The following is a 19,862-nucleotide window of genomic DNA, read 5'->3' as shown; positions in this document are numbered from 1 at the left end:
TTCTTCCTCTGAAGTTCGGGCAATGAAAATCAAGTGTTTCGAGGCCTAAAACAAAAGCTGTAGTGTCCAGTCAACATCTCAAAGCAGTTCGCAGTTTGTTTTTACTTTTTTAAAGATTCTATTTATTTATTCATGAGAGACACAGAGAGACAGAGAGAGAGGCAGAGACACAGGAAGAGGGAGAAGCAGGCTCCACACAGGGAGCCCGATGTGGGACTCGAGCCCGGGTCTCTAGGATCACCCCCTGGGCCGATGGTGGCGCCAAACCGCTAAGCCACCGGGGCTGCCCCAGTTTGCAGTTTAAAAGGCAGGAAGGAAGTCTGCTTACCTTATTGATGAGAGTCACTATATCTCCTTCTTTGATTGTCAATTCATCATCATTCTGTGCCTCATATGGAAATATTACTTTGCAGTAATCCTTGGCTGTAAGAAGAAAAGAAAACACAACCTTTACAGTGCTTCACCTAATGAGCTGGCCCAGGAAAAGATGTTCTCTCTCACATCAACTTCAGGAAAAAGCACTTAACAGATAGGATATAATAATGATTGCATAAAGAAAGAGTCACCCTCAGGAAACTACCTAAGATTGCTCATTTGGGGCTCATGCTTATGTATTCTCTTCATTTTCCCTCCCTCACAAACCATGTGATGTCATCAAATGTCACTGACTGCTTTGTGTCTCTCTCAGGCAGAAAAGCAAATGGTTTCCTTGATCTTGGATGTATATTTGATGTACTTTATTTTATATACCATTTCATATACTCTTTGGGTGCATGCAAAAGCAGACATAATCTACAAAGAGAAAAAAGCTTAAATTCGGCCCTCACTGTCTTATTCCACACATCACTAAATCAGAAACAGGGTATCTGTGTATGTTACAAAGCTAACATGGTACTTAAAACAATAAAAAAAAAAGACTTCATTATGGTACATCTCGCAAGAAAGGTATTTGTATATGAACATGTGTCAACCACAAACAGCCAACAAATACCAACTAAATGTTCTTTATACACATGTGTATATGGGGCAGGGGGGACAAACTTGTTCAAATATGTCCCATGGCGTCTCTGTGGGAACCTGTCTATTTAGGTGGGGATGTTCATCAGCAAGGATGTGTACCTAAGAGAGAAAAACACTACAGCCACTAAAAATCAGTTCAGATATGCCCACAATTATATGCTTTTGAAAGTCCATCTGATGTCAGGGGTGCCTGGCTGGCTCAGTCAGAAGAGTGTGCAGCTCTTGATCTCAGGTTCGTGAGTTCAAGCCCCCACGTTGGGTATAGAGATTGCATGAATAAATAAACTAAAAAAGAAAGTCTACCTGATGTTAAATCTTCTCTATTTACACAAAAGCATCAATTTAGAAGAGAGCAAAAACATTTGTCAGGTAGCCAGGGAAGTAAGACTTGGAAAACTGGGGTTTGATGACTTAGAACTAAAGGTTGAAAGAAAACTTCAAGAGAATTACTATCTCTTGGGACAGGCATTTATTATTCTGCAGCTAAGTCAACAAACCTAATGGCTTTGAATGACCTTAGATATTTCCCAAGGATCAGATCAGTTCCTGCAGACAGATCATAACCTAGAGCTATATACACAAGTATCAATTATATTGTCCCTAGTACAATTTATATGACTGAAATGTGGGGAGGGGGGTATTATGGTTAATGTCACATCAATCAAAGAGAGTCATGTATAAAATAAAGGCAATAAAAAATCTGTAATACAGACAGACTGTGGTCTAGGGTACCACAGGGAGGAGAGAGGGAAACGGGGCAGGAAAAGAGAGGGACTCACTTTCTGTGTGAATGTTTTTGCTTTCTGTCCAATTGACAGAGTATATCAGTTACATCCCCTTCCCTCGTGTTGGAAACCTTCCATCTTAGGTACTCTGGGCCCTTGATACCTTTTGCTCATCAGGCCATGCTGAGGGACACTAGTTCTAAATCCCATCAATATTAATATGCCTAAAGATTCCCAGGTCCATAGAGTTACTAATGTTCCATCTCTCTTTAATTAGTAATAGCAAGCCTCCCAAATCCTGAATCAGCCAAATATTCTAAAAGGATGGGAAAAGTTAAACATCGTTAAATTGGATAATGACAGCTCTTTTCCAACTTTCCTATTGACTGTGCTAGTGAAATATGACAACCCAACCTCAAAACTTACAACACTGAAATAAGTATAGCATTATTGAAGAACTGCCCTGCAGAGTCCCAGTTTGAAGAATAATTCATTGGATTGAAATCATGGAAATATTTTACAAACAAGATAGGACACCTGTGGTCAACAAAGGAAAAAACAAACATTGTTTCTAATCCTTTCCATCAAAAAAACTAAGTGTGGTAGACATTGGTTCACAGGAGCCATTCCCCATCCCCTTCCCAGTTCATATAATCCTGCCGCATTCAGGTATTGCATTTGGGCATTGGGAATAGCTGTCTGCAGTAGGATGAGTGAGATTTGTCAAGGCAAATAATGTTAATTTCACTCCCTTTTGTTGGTGATTGGTTTAGGGGTGGGCATGTGATCTAGTTCCAGCCAATGAGATGTGAGAGGAAATCTGCTTGAGGAGGAGAGGAAGGCTGTTAGATTTTGTTCCCTGATTTTTTAGTTGTGAGGAAAATAGCTGCCCCTGCCTTTCTGCTTTTAACACTGTTTCATCCTTGTTGGAAGACAGTACAATGTTTGGCACAGTTATAGTCATAGTTCAACCATGAGAGGAAAGCCAAGGAAATCACAGAGGAGAGGACTCTCAATTCTTGACACCATTGAGATGTCTGTCAAATTAATCAACATCAAGGGGTCTGTCTCTGGATTCCTTGTTATCTGACTCCATAAAATTGTATTGCTTACCACTACTTTATGGCTGCATAGGTATTGATCACTCAAAGCAGAAGGTACTCTGACATGAAGTAACTTGGTAGAAGAGGATACCTCCACTTACCTCCCCTGAAACTGCGCATGTATGTATGTATACACACACACACACACACACACACACACACACACACACACACATATATATATGACTATAACCTGCCTCCACTCAAAAAGCCACTTCCTATGCATCTGTGTCACTCGCTCTCCCCCTATCTCTTCCCTTGCTACCTCAGGAACTGGTCCATAGCAGGGGCTCAATAAATGACTATGGAAGTGACTTGTAACCAATATAGTAAGGAAATATTTCTAAAAAAGTACTAGTATGCCTTTAAAATGTTTCACAGGGCCATTTTGTTTTCTGCCCAGTTTCCCCATTAGTTAAGGAGGGCAAGTAATACCCTGCCTTTTTTTAAAAACAGCTTTAATGACATATAATTTTTATACCAGAAAATTCACCCATTTTAATTGTACGGTTTGAATAGTTTTAATAAGTATGACCATCAACATAACCTAGTTTTAAAACATTCCCACCATGTATGCTGTTTTGTGTATAATGCATTAGAAAATTATCTGGAAAGCACCAATTTTAGTTAAAGGAGGAGATATGGGTACCAGTGGCTACTGTCAACTACTATTGTCCATGAAGCAAGTTTTGACATCATGCTCACCCCTTTTTGCATCCCCATAACCTGATGCAGCTCCCACTCAATGCTTCTTGATCCCCTAGTGATACCTACAAAGTGGAGGAAAATCTGAGGGACAGCTAAATAGGAGGAGACTCTGGGCCAGGAATCAGGACAGTCAAAACTAGGTTTAATTTTAGCTGGGCTGTCCTAAGCATAAAATCTGAGACAACTACACAGTAGCTTTGGACCTCAATGTCCTTAGGTATAAAATGAGAGACTGGCCAAGGGGGTTGAGAGGAGAGTTTGGTTAACTTCAACAGAACACCTTTTCAGCAAATTTCAACTTATTCCAAAACTCTAATATAAAACAACTAAAAACAGAGCTGCTCTGGTTAGAGAGTGGGCTGGCCCAACTCCCACCCAGGTCCCCGAAATAATTTCAATGAAGCTCTGGAGGCTCCAAAAAACATACTGAACTAGACCTGAGTTGTGGCCAGCTCTGACATTTCATGGCTCTAGTCAAGGGCACTATAACTCAGAATGCCCCCCCCCAATCAAACATGGCAACCACAGGCTCACATTTCAAGTTATCATGATATATTTGAAAATAAGGTCCTAATTCAGCAGTACTGGAAAATAAAAACATGCTGTTACTTTGGATGTACCAATGGTTTTAAGACACTAAAAAATAATAAGTGAAAAAAATGGACTAACTCTGAGACTATAATTTTAATTTCATAGTATATGGAACAAAGATGTTCCCTACTTTAATTCAAACATTTATTGAGTCACCACCATGAAAAAGACATTGTCAGTTCTTGGGCCTGTGATATGCAAGTCAATACCCATCACATCCTCACTTGGAAGTGACAAACTAATGCCTGGGGAAAGGCAAGGGTGAAAGGATGACAAGAAGAAAAGACAAATGCTGGAAGAAGTACAGACTCACTCTGACAGGATATGGCTGTGGTATTGCAGAGGAAGGCATGATTACATTCAGGAGAGAGTTCACAAAGGAGGAGGCATTTGATATGTCTTGAAAGAATATAATTCCAAATGCTTTTTGGACGTGGGAAGATTAGAAATTTTAAATGAGTAGCAGACAGAGATGGAGAGGAAGGGGATGAAATTAATTTTTTGAGGCAGGCATTTTCCATCTATTCATCAATTAGATGGATTTAATTAGTCCGAGATCAAATAGAAATGAATGCCCACATGCACATAACAAAATAAAGGCACAACTTATTGAGATGAATTTGTCTCTATTTTTTAAGAAAGATTTAAAAAAAAAAACTAATGCATTAGCCTAAGATTGAAATCCTAAGTCAATTCTTAGCTTTTTTTGTCTTTTTTTTTTACATTTATATATTTACTTTTAAGTAATCTCTACACCCAACATGGGGCTCAAACTCACAACTCTGAGATCAAGAGTCGAATACTCTTTTAACTGAGCCAGCCAGGCATCCCTTGAGCTTTTTTGTCTTCGAGTCTTTTAAGAATCTGATAAAAAAGAAAAAAAACAGTGATTCCCTCTTTCCCAAAAAAGGAAAAAAAAAACACATTCAAAGGTGCAGAGAAAATGTTGTGTAGGTTATCAGAAGGTTCAAGGACCCTGAGACCTTGGCCTAGTTCCAAATCAAGATCCTGTATACTAATTACTGATTGGCATTCCAATTTTTAGAAACTTGTTCTATTAAAACCCCCCAAGAAATCCATTCATGATTCACATCCTTCTCACCAAAAAAAAAAAAAAAAAATTCAATCTCTAAATTTTTAGAAATTTACATAATATTAAAAACAGACCATTTAAGAAATTGAACTCACATGCTCATAGCCCATGAGGCCCTTCACAAGGTTTTAAAATCTATTCATATAAAAAAAAAAACCAAACAGACCAACTTAAAAAATATCCTTAGCTTAAAAAAATAAAAGCAGAACAAAAAGAATAAACATATCTGCAAGCAGAACACACACACACACACACACACACACACACACACAATCAAGGAAATAACATTAAATCCAGGATGATTCTCTGGACTCAATTTTAGGACACGAAGATTAAAATCTCATGTGTCGGAGCGCCTGGGTGGCTTAGTTGGTTGGGTGCCTGCCTTCTGCTCAGGTCATGATCTCAGGGTCTTGGGATTGAGCCCCGCATCAGGCTCCCTGCTCAGTGGGGAGTCTGCTTCTCCCTTCCCCCCTCCACTTGCGCTCTCTCTGTCTCTCTCTCTCCAATAAATAAATGAAATCTTAAAAAAAAAATCCTGTGTGTCACAGAGTCTGATAAGAAGCCTTCCAGAACTTCCAGCAGTGGTGGAAAGTACCAGGTCACCCTTAGAATTCTTTTCCTTTGGGATACCAGAACAAAAGTATCAAGCTCAGTGGTGTCTATTTTTACCAACATCAAAACCTAAAGTTCTTTCATTAAATTGACAAATATTATCTGAGGCACTACTGGTTCATAATAATCATTTATCCAGAAGCCCTGGGGACAGAATTTTTCAGATTTTAAAAAGGAAATGTATTACATCCATACAATAGATAACATCCTCAGCAGGGATCTGGGGATGCACTCAACCATCAAATACACTCAAATTCTGCAGCATGTGGATGATTTGTCACCCCAAGTGGGCTAAATAAAGGCTATATACTTAAATTTATGTAGTCCAGGACAAGTTTTATCACCAAACAAGTGATAAAACCTTTTTCCAGCTTTTTGTATCTTGGAAATGCAATAAGGGTATGGACTTGGGTCACATTCTGGGGGAAAGAGGCTAAGTTAAATAAAACTGTTACCCGGTTCTCAAGGAGCTTAGAACCGACAAGAGAGAATGAGGCACAAGGCTTCCGACAAGGCAACAGTGAGAGAAGGATAAGGGTGATGCCTTCAGCTTAAAGCACCAGAGTATCATGAATGCAGAATCATTTCCCAAAGGAAAGTCAGGCTCTCTTCTTAGAGGAGGAGTAAAATGGCAATGGCTCTGTACAATGTTCTAGGACTTTGGCCAAAGGAGTAAGAGTAGGAGTTGGTGGTGGTGGTGGTAGTGGGGTTCCCCAACCATTCCTGATGACAAGAATGATGTGGGGGCACCTGTTGCTTCCCTGCCTTCTCAGATTCCCTTCTCTGGGGGTTCCAATCAACAGATCTGAGGTGGGACCAGCAATCCACAGCACCCTGGTGATTCTCATAAACAGGGAAACTTAAGGAACAATCTACATCAGTAATTCTCATGCACAAATGGGCATTAGCACCAGATGGAAGATATGTGAAAACCAAACCCCCGAGGTTCCTGATCCTCTAGAACTGGGCAAGGCCTGGGGATCTGCATCTATAAAAAGTTGCCACGTGATGCTGATGCTGCAGATCCAGGGACCGCACTGTGAGAGCCACTGATCCAGCCATGGGTATTAGCAAATATTCAATGCTAGAAAGAAGCAAAACAATGGTGGGGACCTGGAGGATGGGCCAGTGTGGTGGTAGTGCCCACTGCTAGGCATACTGTATAAGAGACGTAGACAGAAAATCCAGTCCTGTGTCAGTTTGAGGATCTGGGGCTGGTAGGGATTGCTGGAGAGAATACTACACTTGTCGTTTGTTCAGTAAATATTAACTAAGTGTCCACTGTGTGCCCAGCAGCAAGAGAAGAAGTGCCCTCATAGAGCTTACAAGAATCTGCACCAGCAGTTCACAAATTGGGCTAATTTGCTCCCCAGGGGACACTGGCAGTTACTGGAGACATTTGTGGTTGCCACAGAGGGAGGGGGTGGTAACAGTTATTGGCATCAAGTGTATTGAGGCTAGGGATGCTACTAAACATCCCATAATGGACATAGAACAGTCCAAGAAAGAGTGATCTGGTTCAAATGTTAATAGTGCCAAGGTGGAAAAACCTTGGTCTACACTCAAATTCAGACCAGGAAATGAAACACATGTCACTATGTTGTCAACTCAAGCCCAACACCTGCCTCCATGAGAAAGCTGATGGTGACCCCAACCACAACCACTGCCTCTAGTCCTAGATGCTGTGGGGAATTTGACTTTCAAATTATTTCACTACTATGAATTATAACATTTTTTTAATCTTTTGCTTTAAAAGGAGAAATTAAAAAAAGAAAAAGATAAAAATCTGACAAGCAAAGCCTTTCTGTCTTCTAGTACAGAACACACACAGTACAGCACTATATAGGATACTTGTTTCAAACTGGACATGCCCAAATATGAGTTTTAGGGGAGACAAATGAGCAAAAAACACCTCCCCTGAAAAGGTAGCATGAAAGAGCTCCCAGGTAAGGCTGAAGGAAAAAAACTAACATAAAAGAATCAACTCCTTTTTCTGCTACTTAAACATGTGGTGAGAAAGCAAAAATTAGCTTAGACTGAGAAAGTAAAAACCTGCCTAGCCATTCATCAGGCTGACGTACCAAATGCAGACACAGCCAGCTGCAAAGTGAACAGGAAATAGTATTTCTCCCAAGTATGCACTGCAGCTGGAAAGGGTCCTCGCACCCCCTTCTCTAAGCACTATTGCTTTCTTATTCCCAGAGTAAGTGTGTCTTCTAAAACCACAGACTATCAGAAACTTTGATATATATATATATATCATATCAGTCAGAATGAAATGTTCCACTCTGGGGGCACCTGGGTGGCTCAGTGGTTGAGCTCTCGTCTTTGGCCTAGGTCGTGATTCCGGGCTTCTGGGATCGAGTACGTCAGGCTCCCTATTGGGAGCCTACTTCTCCCTCTACCTATGTCTCTGCCTCTCTGTCTCTCTCTTTCTCATGAATAAATAAATAAAATCTTTTTTAAAAAATAAAAGAAAGAAATGTTCCACTCTTTTTAAAAAAGATTTTATTTATTTATTTATTTATTTATTTATTTATTTATTTATTTGAGAGACAGAGCAAGATCGCATGAGTGGGCGTGGGGGGGCAGAGGGAGAAGGAGAAGGAGAAGCTGACTCCCCGCTGAGCAGGGAGCCCAATGCGGGGCTTGATCCGGGACCCCGGGATTGTTACCTGAGACAAAGGCAGATGCTTAACTGACTGAGCCACTCAGCCACCCTCTGAAATGTTCCACTCTTGACTGAAGGAATGAAAGTCACTGTGATACAGAAAAGCAACCTTCATACCCCACGCAGGTGCAGAGGCACACATAAAGAGTTCTGAACACAGCACTGCACTCTTATCTGAACTTGGTGGTTCCCAAAGAAACGACCTGGGTGCACCTCCCAGTACAGATGTGATGTTGACCCCTTTCCACACAGCCCTGCATTACCTGGAGCCTAGCAAAATACTGCTTCAATTCCATTCCACTGCATTCTCCCTCCTCCAAACTGGTAACTACTCTCATGTTTGGTGCTATGCAGGCTCCTCAGTGCAATGAGCCAATAAACCTTTGTCGGACAAGGGTCTGTCTTAGTGCTCTTGGGCCGACCAGTCTAGAGCATGGACTAGAAAGAACGGAGGGTCTGTGAAGCCCCATGGAACACTGGCAACCACCACTAATCCCTCAGAAACCCAATATAAGCTCGAGGATCCTATACATACAAATGTGTCTTTTTTCCAACTGGTGACTGTGAACTCGAGAAAGGGGATCCATGGCTACTGTGCCACTTTTACAAGACTCTGTCCAATATGGAGCCTGGTTGAATTGTAAGTCATTTTTAATTCATGTGCCCCATCATCACTTGCTATGTGCCCAGGGAGTCCATGGCACTTTTCTGTGCTGTATGGGCATATCGAGTAGAAGACATAGCCCTTGCCTTGAGGAACTAATGACAGCTACAAGGCACCATGTGTCACACCATAGAGGACAACCCCCAAGACATGAGGCAATGAACAAACTGACCAGAAAGGTGGTACAAGTGTCCAGGAATGGAGTGAGGGGAGGTCAGGCAGGGGGGGGTTCAAGTTTAGCCTCTGCCCCATGGTCATCATTTACTCCAAAGTCTGACCTGCCTTTGTTCCAATGTTATCCAGGATTATCTGTTTCCTAACCCTCCTACTCAACTGGTCCTCCGAATCTCTGAGATTGAACTGTTTGTTCAGAAAGATGCTAAGTAGCCATTTCTCCGGGCTGTTTTTCTATCCCACAGAGGCCACAAATCTGCATCAATTGTAGTAAGAAACAGGGAAATTCCAGATGTGGTAGCTGGAGGAATCTCAGGGTACTTCACTTATGAATATTTAGACAGTTTCCCTCTTGTTATGAAAATCATGGCAATCTGTTCCCCAGCATGTGTTTCAGATGAGTTTCAATATCATAAAAGGTTTACTGGGGGAGGGGAGATGATGTTAGTTGTTTAAATAAATCCCAATCAGCTGAGTTACTTGCCCTCAGAAAATACCAATCCACGTGAACATTTTTTGAACCACCACAACGCTTACTTCTTTAGGCTGCCGAGGACAGAGATGTGACGACGAGGCCTCTGTCCTCTGAACTCCTGAGCAGTTTCTATTAGAGATCTGTCTGCTAACCAGAAGGAAGGAGGCTGCCCTGCTTCCAAGCTCAGGGTCATTTCTAATAGTTGGTCAGCACTCTATGTCCTTCCACTTGAACGTGGCAGTTGCATCAAAATTTGAAGCAGCAAATTGTTCCCAATGCAGGAGACTTTTTAGTAGACTTAGGTGCCTCGTGGAAATCAAGGGAGAACAAATACCCCAGAATTTGCTCGTTACAATGAAAGCCAGGAAGTACGTGGGTGAGATTAACTGCAGAAATTCTTGCTCTGGGTCCTTGAAAAACATCTGTCGATAAACATCCTTCAAGCCTTCACTGACAGTGAGAATTCTTCTGACCTGCTACCCACCTACACGCATCCTTCCACCCGTACCCGGTGACATCTCATATTCCTACTGAATTGTTCCCATTTTCCTCTTGCTTCTCCCGTCTGGCTGCTCACTTCTTTGAATGCAGAAACCTTTTACTCTGAATTGTAAAGCTTTTGGAATTGAATCAGAGGATGAAGGTGCTGGAGAAGCCTCACGAGTTCTCTCTAGTACAGCCCTCTGACTTCACAGACAATGCAGACAATGAAGAGCAAGGCCAGAGAAATAAAATTATTGGCCCAAGGTCACACAGCTAGCAAATAACACAGCTGGTCCTAGAATCCGCACTGCTGACTCCTGGCCAAAACACACCAGCCAGCCTCTGTAAAAACATACTTTATTAAAACCCACGCCCCCACTGTGATGCTTCCAGGGAGCCAGGTGGATGGACGTAATTAATAGATACTTGTAGGATGGAACAGGCTTGGGCTAGAGCCAGGATCCTCCCACAGGCTTGAAGGAGCTGAATATTCGGATCTGTGTTAATACCTAGGCCCAGGAAGCCCATCTTGGATCCCAGAATTACTCTCAAACTACACTGTCCAATATGGTGGGCACTAGGCACAAGTGGCTACTGAGCATTTGAAATGTGGCTGCACCAAGCTGGATGTGCCATGCGTATAAAATCCATGCTGGATTGTGAGGACTCATATAAAATAAAGAATAAAAACACCTCACTTAATTGTTTTATACAGGTTATATGTTGAAAAGATAATATTGGGGATATATTGAGTTAAATAAAATATATTTAAATTAATAAGTTCACATGTTTTTCAAAAATGTGGCTACTAGAAAATGTGAAATCATGTATGTGGCTCACATAATATTTCTATTAGCCAGCACTGCTCTAAGACACAGTTACCCACCTCCCCCAGCCCACCCAATCTTTCCAAGAAGACTCAAATATCCTGTCTGCAGTCATTACAGAGGGTGAAAAGAAAGCATCAAGGACATGCTCTTATCCTACAGCTAGTTCTTGAGACCTGAGGACTAGTCACTTAAGCATGCCCCATGGACTGTCCTGTTTTGTGCCACATCCCCTACAAGTGACCCTCAGGCCCCTACTGCTCAGGCCCCTCCCAAAAGCAACCCACAAGTCACCCAAGGTCCTATTTCCTCTGGACAGAGGTGAACAATCTACAGAGAATGTCAACTTTACTTCTACTGAAACTCTTTCCGTTAAAAAAAATTCTGTTTCTCAGATTACTATTTCTGTAAACACAAGTCAGGTTGATAAAGACCACTGGTTGTCACGTGTCATGAGGACAGCCTGTCCTAGGGACCACATTCCAATCACCTTTGAGGCTTGATGGGTCTTCTCCTTTGCCTTCTTCTGCCTCTTCCCGGTTCTGGACATCCAGGCAACTTTGCTAATAATAGTGATCATTTATAAGCTTGTTAAATAGCCATAACTATAGAATAAGCAGGTGAATGGGAGGAAGGACAGGCTACTGTCCAACAAGAGAAATGTTTGCAGAAATGATTTAATGCTTAATTCCTCAAAATTCTTTAGTGCCTAAATGCAGGTCTAGCATGATAAGCCTATAACCTGCATGAATAAAAATATAGGGCCAGTTTCTCCTTAGGAATATGTATAAGCTCCTAACAGTGGTTTTGAAAGTGTGGGTCCTCAACCAGGAGCAGCAGTAGCACCACCTGGGAATTCCTTAGAAATGCAAATTTTCAGGCCTCACCCCAGACCTACTGATTGAGCAATTCTGGAGGTGGGACCCAGCAAGGTGGAGGGTAGGGCCCAGCTTTCCAAGTGATGCTGGAGCACACTCAAGTGTAAGAACTGCGGGGTTAGAGACTTAGACCAGGGGGCTTTCTGCCTATTATCAGGAATCTGACTATATCATTAATGGACAAAAGGCATGTAGACTTCATCTGAACCCTAAACATTAAGGCAGAGATCTAGCATCTGCATCTGTACCATCCATGAACTTATTTCTCAAAGCCACCATTTTTGGCTTGACAAGTCCCACAAACTCATTTTCTTAAGTCTAAGGCAGTATCACTCATTTGCTCTCGAATCTACCCATTTTACCCTGCAAAACGAACTCTTGGTATATTATTTTGCAATTAAAAGAATAAAGCTAGGCTTTATTCCTACGTTAATCATATTTGTGTGATTTATGTTCTCTCAATCTTTGGCTTTCCAAACTAGATTAGTAGTCTGTCCATATTATCCTCATAAGAAAATCTGAAACTAAAAACAAAAACAAAAACAAACAAACAACAATAAAACAAAATCCCTAGAAGGAATTGAAGTAATTGGTTCTGACCAGAGCCCATCCAGAATGCCCTAGTTACTGGAAGGATAACAAAAGGAATTGGAGGCTTGCCAGGTTAAGAACTACAAATTCTGGATGCCCAGGTATATTTGCATTTCAGATAAACAACAAATGGTGCGTGGGACTTACTTACAACCAAAAAATTATTCACTGTTTATCTGAAATGTAAATGTACCTGGACATCCTGTATTTTAACTGGCAATGGACCCAAAGTAGGGAATACTGCCCTGTGGGAAGGTTTTGGGGAGACAGCCATCCTCAAATACTTAAAGAGCTATTAAGAGAAAAATGGGCTAATACCAATATAGATTCCGATACTAAAATTCGTGGATAAAAATTACAGGAAGAGCGTATCTGGCTCAATGGAAGAAAGACATCTGTATGTCAAGAGATAATAGCCGAGACAGGTGGAGGATGCTGGCAGGAAGGCAGAGTTTGGGAGTGCTGGTTGAGGTCTCAGGCTAGAAGATAGGGCCCTGGACTTGAAGGCCTGTGTGTCCCCAAATTGTTTGAGTTGCCATTCTCTAAAATCTTTCTGCCTCCCGAACTATGCAAAGTGCTTGGGTATACACAGATAAGCCGTGGCTCTGCACATGGGCAAGATACAGGTGGCAGGAAAGGACCATGTTCCAGAAAGGAGAAAACCTGCAGGAGTTCTGAACCTAACTTGTGCCCACCCACTGGCAGGACCTCATGAAACACATTTGGGTGTATTTTTTGTGATGTGTTTTTAAAAGCCATTAAGGTAAAAGGGGTTAAAGAGTACACTAATCATGACAAGCCCTGAGTAATGTACAGACCTGTGCAATCACTACATTGTACACCTGAAACTAACAGAACACTGTACCTTAGCTACCCTGAAATTTAAAATAAAAAAAGTTAAACAGCCATTTAGATAATGTGAGGATTTTTCAAAGGCATTTCCATGACTGGAAAACCCTTAACGGCTTCCAAGAGTAAACTGGAGAAATAAGGTAACTCACTCTTTGTCCTGCTGTCCATTTCTGGTTTTGACGGCTCCGGAGTTGTAGCTGGAGGTAACTTCTTTCCAATAGTCTGGGGAGGAAAGAGACCATTTTACTGAACAAGATGATTCTCTCCATTAAGCAAAGAAATAAAATCAAGTTCATGATGAAAAAATGCTCCCGACTGCTTCTAAAAACCACAGACTTAAGTTTTTGCTGCTGCGTGTAGTGGTTGCCATTCTTCGACAGGTCAGACCCTCCATGACAAACAAGTGGGAGGACCAGGTAGAAAGAGCTTTATCCTTGGAGGCACTCAGTACCTTTTATTGTCATTCTTCCTTATGTCCTTATTAAAAGTTTGATTATTTTCAGCAGACTAGACAGGCACATTTCCTCTCACATTATGAGAAGCTGACTACATCTGTTGGGGCACAGCAGCTGGCCCAGAGGAGGTGCTCACAAGTGTCTGCAGAGCAGAAGAATGGTAGTAAGAGGGAAAGAATAAACAGACAGAAAGAAGGAAAGGGTAAAGGGATGGAGGGCCAGAAGGACAGGTGTACAGGCAGGTGGAAAGCGAGGCAGAAGCCTGAGTGTCCGGAGCAAGTGTGCCTTACTGCATCTCCTGGCCACCGAAAAAAATCCAACTTGTCTTGCAGGGTACAAGTCAACACATCCACGTCCTCAAGGACAGCTCTAGCTGCCCCAAAGGTGGAACATGGAGGGCCTTGCAGCCCTCCTCTCACCAGCCTTTTAACCTTCCAGGGCTTTGAGAGAGGCCAGTGTCACAGATCCTAGGTGTTTATTTACTTAAAAAAAAAAAAAAAGATGAGTCTGTTTGGAGTTCATTTTCTTTCCTTCATTCAAAGCTAATTCTATTATCATTTATTATTTATGACCATCCACCGAAAAGACTGATCTTGTCTCTGACTAAAGATGTTCCTGAAAACACAGGTGGCTCAGAGGCTCAAAGTACCAAAAACGAAAAAACAGACAGCAAACAAAATGATAGTTCCAAAGGTGAGGTCTCTTCCCACTCTTCTCTTTTGCCACCACATTCGTGTGATTATGCTTAAGGCCCAAAGAAACTGTCTATTGATTCCAGCGAAACAGCTGTTGAAACCAAGTAGCTGGGGAAATCAAGCTCCCCAGCAATGAATGCTTTCCCTGGTGTGAATTCCAGCCTCTGGGAAAACCAAACATATCTGTCCTTCAAACACATGGAGAGGAATGAACTGCATAATTCAAAAACTGGCCTGGTGGAATGTTTCCTCAAATAAAACCGATTCACCACAGTTTTTAATTTGAAAAAGTTCTTCATGCTTCAAATGTTGAAACTAACATTAAATATGAATAAATCACAGAAAGAGGATAAGATAAATCAAATCCTCAGACCTTCATGAATTTTTAAAAACATTTGTGACAGAAAGCTTTTACATTTTACACGGTGACATTTTTATTTAGTGCCACAGGGCTTTCTAAATTGTATAAAAAATGAAACCCAAAATATCATGCCGCCCCTTGACTGCTGCTAAGTACTCAAACTAATAACATTTTGTGATTCCAAGGAAGCATCAAGGAGGAAGAAAGCATGTTGTTATTTGGCCATAAGGTCAAATTTGACGAAAAACCATCCTTAGTATTATCTTGAAAAATCAGGAAGTGCCGAGAAGAGGAGACACTGTCAAGTGGCATTCACATTCCTGTTTGCACTTCCAATGGCATCCTCCTCAATCTCCATCCTTCCCTTAGGGACTGAAACAAAGCAACACTGTAGTTAACTTATTAGGAAGAAGAAAAGTAAAACCATTAATACTTTAGTGATTACTGACAGTGGAGAGAGGAAATCAGGAAAATACAGAAAGGAAACACTGCTCATTCCTGACTTGGGTTCCTTTCTGGGTAAAAATGAGGCTTCCTGGGGATCCCTGGGTGGCTCAGCGGTTTAGTGCCTGCCTTCGGCCCAGGGCGTGATCCCAGAATCCCGGAATCGAGTCCCACATCGGGCTCCCTCCATGGAGCCTGCTTCTCCCTCTGCCTGTGTCTCTGCCTCTCTCTCTCTCTCTCTGTGTCTCTCATGAATAAATAAAATCTTTTTTTTTTTAAAGGAGGCTTCCAATGGTCTGGGCTTTATTTTATTTTATTCTTTTAAAGATTTTATTTATTTATTCATGAGAGACACAGAGAGAGAGGCAGAGACACAGGCAGAGGGAGAAGCAGGCTCCATGCAGGGAGTCTGATGTGGGACTCGATCCCGGGAACCTGGGATGATGACCTGAGCCAAAGGCAGAAGCTCAACCACTGAGCCACCCAGGCATCCCCCAGTAGTCTGGGCTTTAAACCAGATGCCTTCCTTTAGGGAACCCTTCACAGGTTGTGTGTTCTTACAACTGCCTCTTATTTAGTAACAAAACGAAGTGCTGCTCATGGTCTCTGACGCCCTGGTTCACAGGACAGCGAAAGCTAAGATACATCAAGAATAGCCACCAGTTAAATACACTTACTTCTATACAGAAAGACACGCAAATGCAGAGCTTACTCTGTTCTTTCTCCTCACTGTTTCAGAAAATACTGCACCCTGGCCTCTGTGTGGATCCCAGCAACAGGGGTGATGGTGAGGCTGATAATGCACTCATCTGCCAGGGGCTCTGGACTTAAATGGACTCCTTCTTTCTTCTTTTGGGCGGTGATTGAAGGTCAAGAGTAAGGCAAGTTCCTCCCCTCTCAGCCTGATCCCCCAGGCATCCCACAGGCGGAGTAAAGCTCCCAGACCGTGCAGCACAGTATCTATCACTGGGAACTTGCTAGTAAAGCCAATTCCCGGGCCCCACCCTAGACTTTCTCAATCAGAAACTCTGGGGACGGTGCCCGGCAGTCTCTGTCTGAACACACCCTCCAGGGGATGCTGATGCACGCTCAAGATCCAGAAGCCCTGACGTAGATGTGGGTGGGACTCCATCAGCACTAACCAAATACCTCTCTTGGATTAATTAACAATGCAGGTGCCTACTCTCATACCTCCATACATCATAAACCATCTTTTTCACTCTTCTTACTCTTCTCTCTCTCCTTCCAGAAGGCCTTGATGCCTTTTACCTTCTCTGCTCTCCGGTGGCGTAACAACTCATCACTCCTACTATGTCACTCAGCTCAGAGAGGAACGAGAGTTTAGTGGAGCTGACAGTGGGAGACGATGTCACTGAGGGGAGAGAATGGGAGCCCAGGTGGCTATGAGACCCTTCACTAAAGAAACCCTGAGAGGATGGGTGTGGGAAGGGACAGATGGACGAATGGACAGGAAGATGGTTTTGTATCAACAATGGATGACCATCCCTAGCCTCAGACTACTTTGAAGGCCAAGTGAGCAGATGTGCATGACTGCACAAACCTTCAGGGAGAGCCAAGTCCTGTGGCTTTCAGAGTGTTTCCCTCTACGGGTATGGTAGATGGGACATCTCTTCGTTGTACGAGACTGTCTCACACACTACACTAAAGGATATCTGGCAACCTTTGCTCCTGCCCACTAATAGCCTGCAGTGCTCCTCCATAAATGCATCCACCCCAAATGCCCTACCCCTTTCTAAACACCACATTTTAGAACCTCTGTCCCTGCCTTTCCCCTAAATATAAGAACAAAAACAAGGGGCAATGAAATACTGCTTTATCACCAGGCTTTCAGCTTCCCCTACGTGGCTGAAAACAACTTTGGTCCACTAGGATAAAAGTGAAAAGACTCTCAACTTTCAAAGGGCAATGCCTAGCTCTAGTACACATATAGGTCATATATAATTGAAGGCCAGGCCTAAGTGGACAGAGAAATCAGGGAATCACATCCAAACATCTCTCGTCCACCTTGCAGGCAGTGAAGAAGGATGTTAGGCTTCCAGCAGCTATGGAAGAGGATTCAGGATCTCTACTCACTGCTTCCTCAGCAGGGTTCCGGGATTTTGCCCTCCTAAGAAGGTAGCTTATCCAGGACAAGGACTGGCCATGCACTTGGGGGTTGTGTTGACTCTGCTCAGGACACAGCTCTTTCACTCCTAAGAGATGGGCAACAGGCCCATTTTACCATCTGCCTTGTAAAGGAACACTTGCCAGCTACGCTCCACAGCTCAGCCCAGCATTTCCTCTTCTCTGTGCTGTGGCCTAAAGACTTATTAGTACCAACATCTATGCTACTCTGCTCTGTTTGCCCCCCCATCTTGGAGCTGCTGCTTAGTCTGGGAGTAGATGTCCATACGGATGACTGTATAAAGCTGAAGACTCTACAAATAGACAATTATTGATTGCCACTGATATCATCTACTATTGCTATGGATCTACTTCGACATACAGTCATCACCAGGCTGCCAGCAACTTTTGTCTCTCCTACCACATCCTAATCTCCATTTTAAAAAATGACTTTTAAAAATAAATAACTGGGATCCCTGGGTGGCGCAGCGGTTTGGCGCCTGCCTTTGGCCCAGGGCGCGATCCTGGAGACCCGGGATCGAATCCCACGTCGGGCTCCCGGTGCATGGAGCCTGCTTCTCCCTCTGCCTGTGTCTCTGCCTCTCTCTCTCTCTCTCTGTGACTATCATAAATAAATAAAAATTTAAAAAAAAATCCTTATAAAAAAAAATAAAATAAAAATAAATAACTAAAAAAATTCATTCCTTTGAATATTTAAGACCAGAAGTCTCTCAACTATTTGCTTTCTTGACAAAAGTACTAAGTTTCTGGGGGGGTTGTGTACAGTAGGAGCATCATATATACTCCTAGCTCCACAAGATCTGGTAATATAGCATTGGGAAAGATAAGCCCCATATGATTTCAGTTACTGGAGCAAGTAATTTTTTTTTCCTTTTCTATGCCAAAATGAAGAAACTAATGCTTGTAGGAAAGACAGTCACTGGATTTGAGCCCAGTGGAATCCAGTTCCCTAATGACTAATATATCTGTTTCTCTTTGTGACTGATGGAGCGTGAGGCCAGGGTCCTACTCAAATCAACCCACTCCTGTGACTTCATTATAACTCAGATATAAACTCCTTTGAGTGCATACAATTTTCTCATTATAGGACAATGCTAAAGAAAGAAGTTTAAGTCCCATCTCTGAAAAGTCCCCTCTCCAAGAATACCACACATAATTCTTCATCACAAAGGCAACCAGGTTCAGTGGATAGGGGGAAGAGAGTGAGAGCTCCCTAAATTCTAGCAGTCAGTGAAGCCTCTCTGTTAGTAGACCAGGTTTTTGGATACCTATTCTAGAAGAGGGTGATCTTCTGAGAAGCTATACGCAGACATTACTCAAGTGCTCACAGAAAGCCAAATACATGAGATAACTCTTCAAACAGCTGGTAAAATATAAGATAAAGGATGGCTCTTTCAAGGCATCCCTTTTACTACACTTGTGTCTAACAGTATTCCTTCTGGGATGCCTGGGTGACTCAGTGGTTGGGTGTTGGCCTTCGGCTCAGGGCGTGATCCTGGAGTCCCGCGATCGAGTCCTGCATCGGGCTTCCTGCGTGGAGCCTGCTTCTCCTTCTGCCTGTGTCTCTGCCTCTCTCTCTCTCTCTCTCTCTCTGTTTCTCAATAATAAATAAATATCTTTTAAAAATAACAGTATCCTTTTCCTTTCTGCTCAGTACAGATTTATTAAGTGCCTGTTCAATGCAAGACAGGGAAGCATATGAAAAGGCAGGAGGATGCCACACATCACTGCAAACACTGAAACGGCACTGCATTGGGTTTTCCAGAGTGCTGTGTTGAGGAGTGTATAGCAATGTGGCATGGTTACCCCAAATGTTAGTCACATACAGGATATGGGGAGATAAAAGCTACAGGAAATAGTGACTGGAGAAAACAAAACAGTATGTATATGTAACCATATCCACAACTTTTTAGCTTTCATTTAACATCATAACTCTGAAAGGATGCACAAATTACTAAAGCTTACTGTAAACTCTGAATATTTCTTTTTAAACACCCCCTTCACGAACACCTATAATTGATGATATTATGAAAAGTCTTCCTGCTGCTCAGCAGGGAGCAGTAGGAGCAGAGCCAAAGCCCTGAAGCTCATGTCAGAGCCAGAAGAGAACAAGCACAAAGGAGCATCCTTACAATGTGCGCCTGTGAGCTTCTGATGGAAGCCTTTTCTACTTGCTGGGAAATTTACATTAGCAACTGTCAATTTGCCCATCTTTGGTTGGCTCAGTTTAAACTATTTAATATCAACAGGACATATGGCAGAGTAAAATGCAACTCAGAATTCTGAAGATAA

At 42.4% G+C, this 19,862-nt stretch overlaps 1 protein-coding gene across 16 annotated transcripts in view; it reads right to left on the bottom strand.

Annotated features, from left to right (window-relative positions):
- SH3KBP1 (SH3 domain containing kinase binding protein 1) overlaps positions 1-19,862 on the bottom strand; it is a 339,164-nt gene that overhangs the window by 88,096 nt on the left and 231,206 nt on the right. For all 16 annotated transcript variants that reach the window (XM_072817106.1, XM_072817109.1, XM_072817113.1 and 13 more), the window contains 2 exons: positions 13,620-13,692; positions 329-423 (listed from right to left, as the gene is read on the bottom strand). In XM_072817106.1, the coding sequence (XP_072673207.1) occupies positions 329-423; positions 13,620-13,692 (168 nt within the window). The remainder of the gene's footprint in view (positions 1-328; positions 424-13,619; positions 13,693-19,862) is intronic.

This window comes from Canis lupus, chromosome X (genome assembly GCF_048164855.1).
Source record: "Canis lupus baileyi chromosome X, mCanLup2.hap1, whole genome shotgun sequence".
NCBI classification, from domain to species: Eukaryota; Metazoa; Chordata; class Mammalia; order Carnivora; family Canidae; genus Canis; species Canis lupus.
This window is presented reverse-complemented; position numbering and strand designations above follow the sequence as displayed.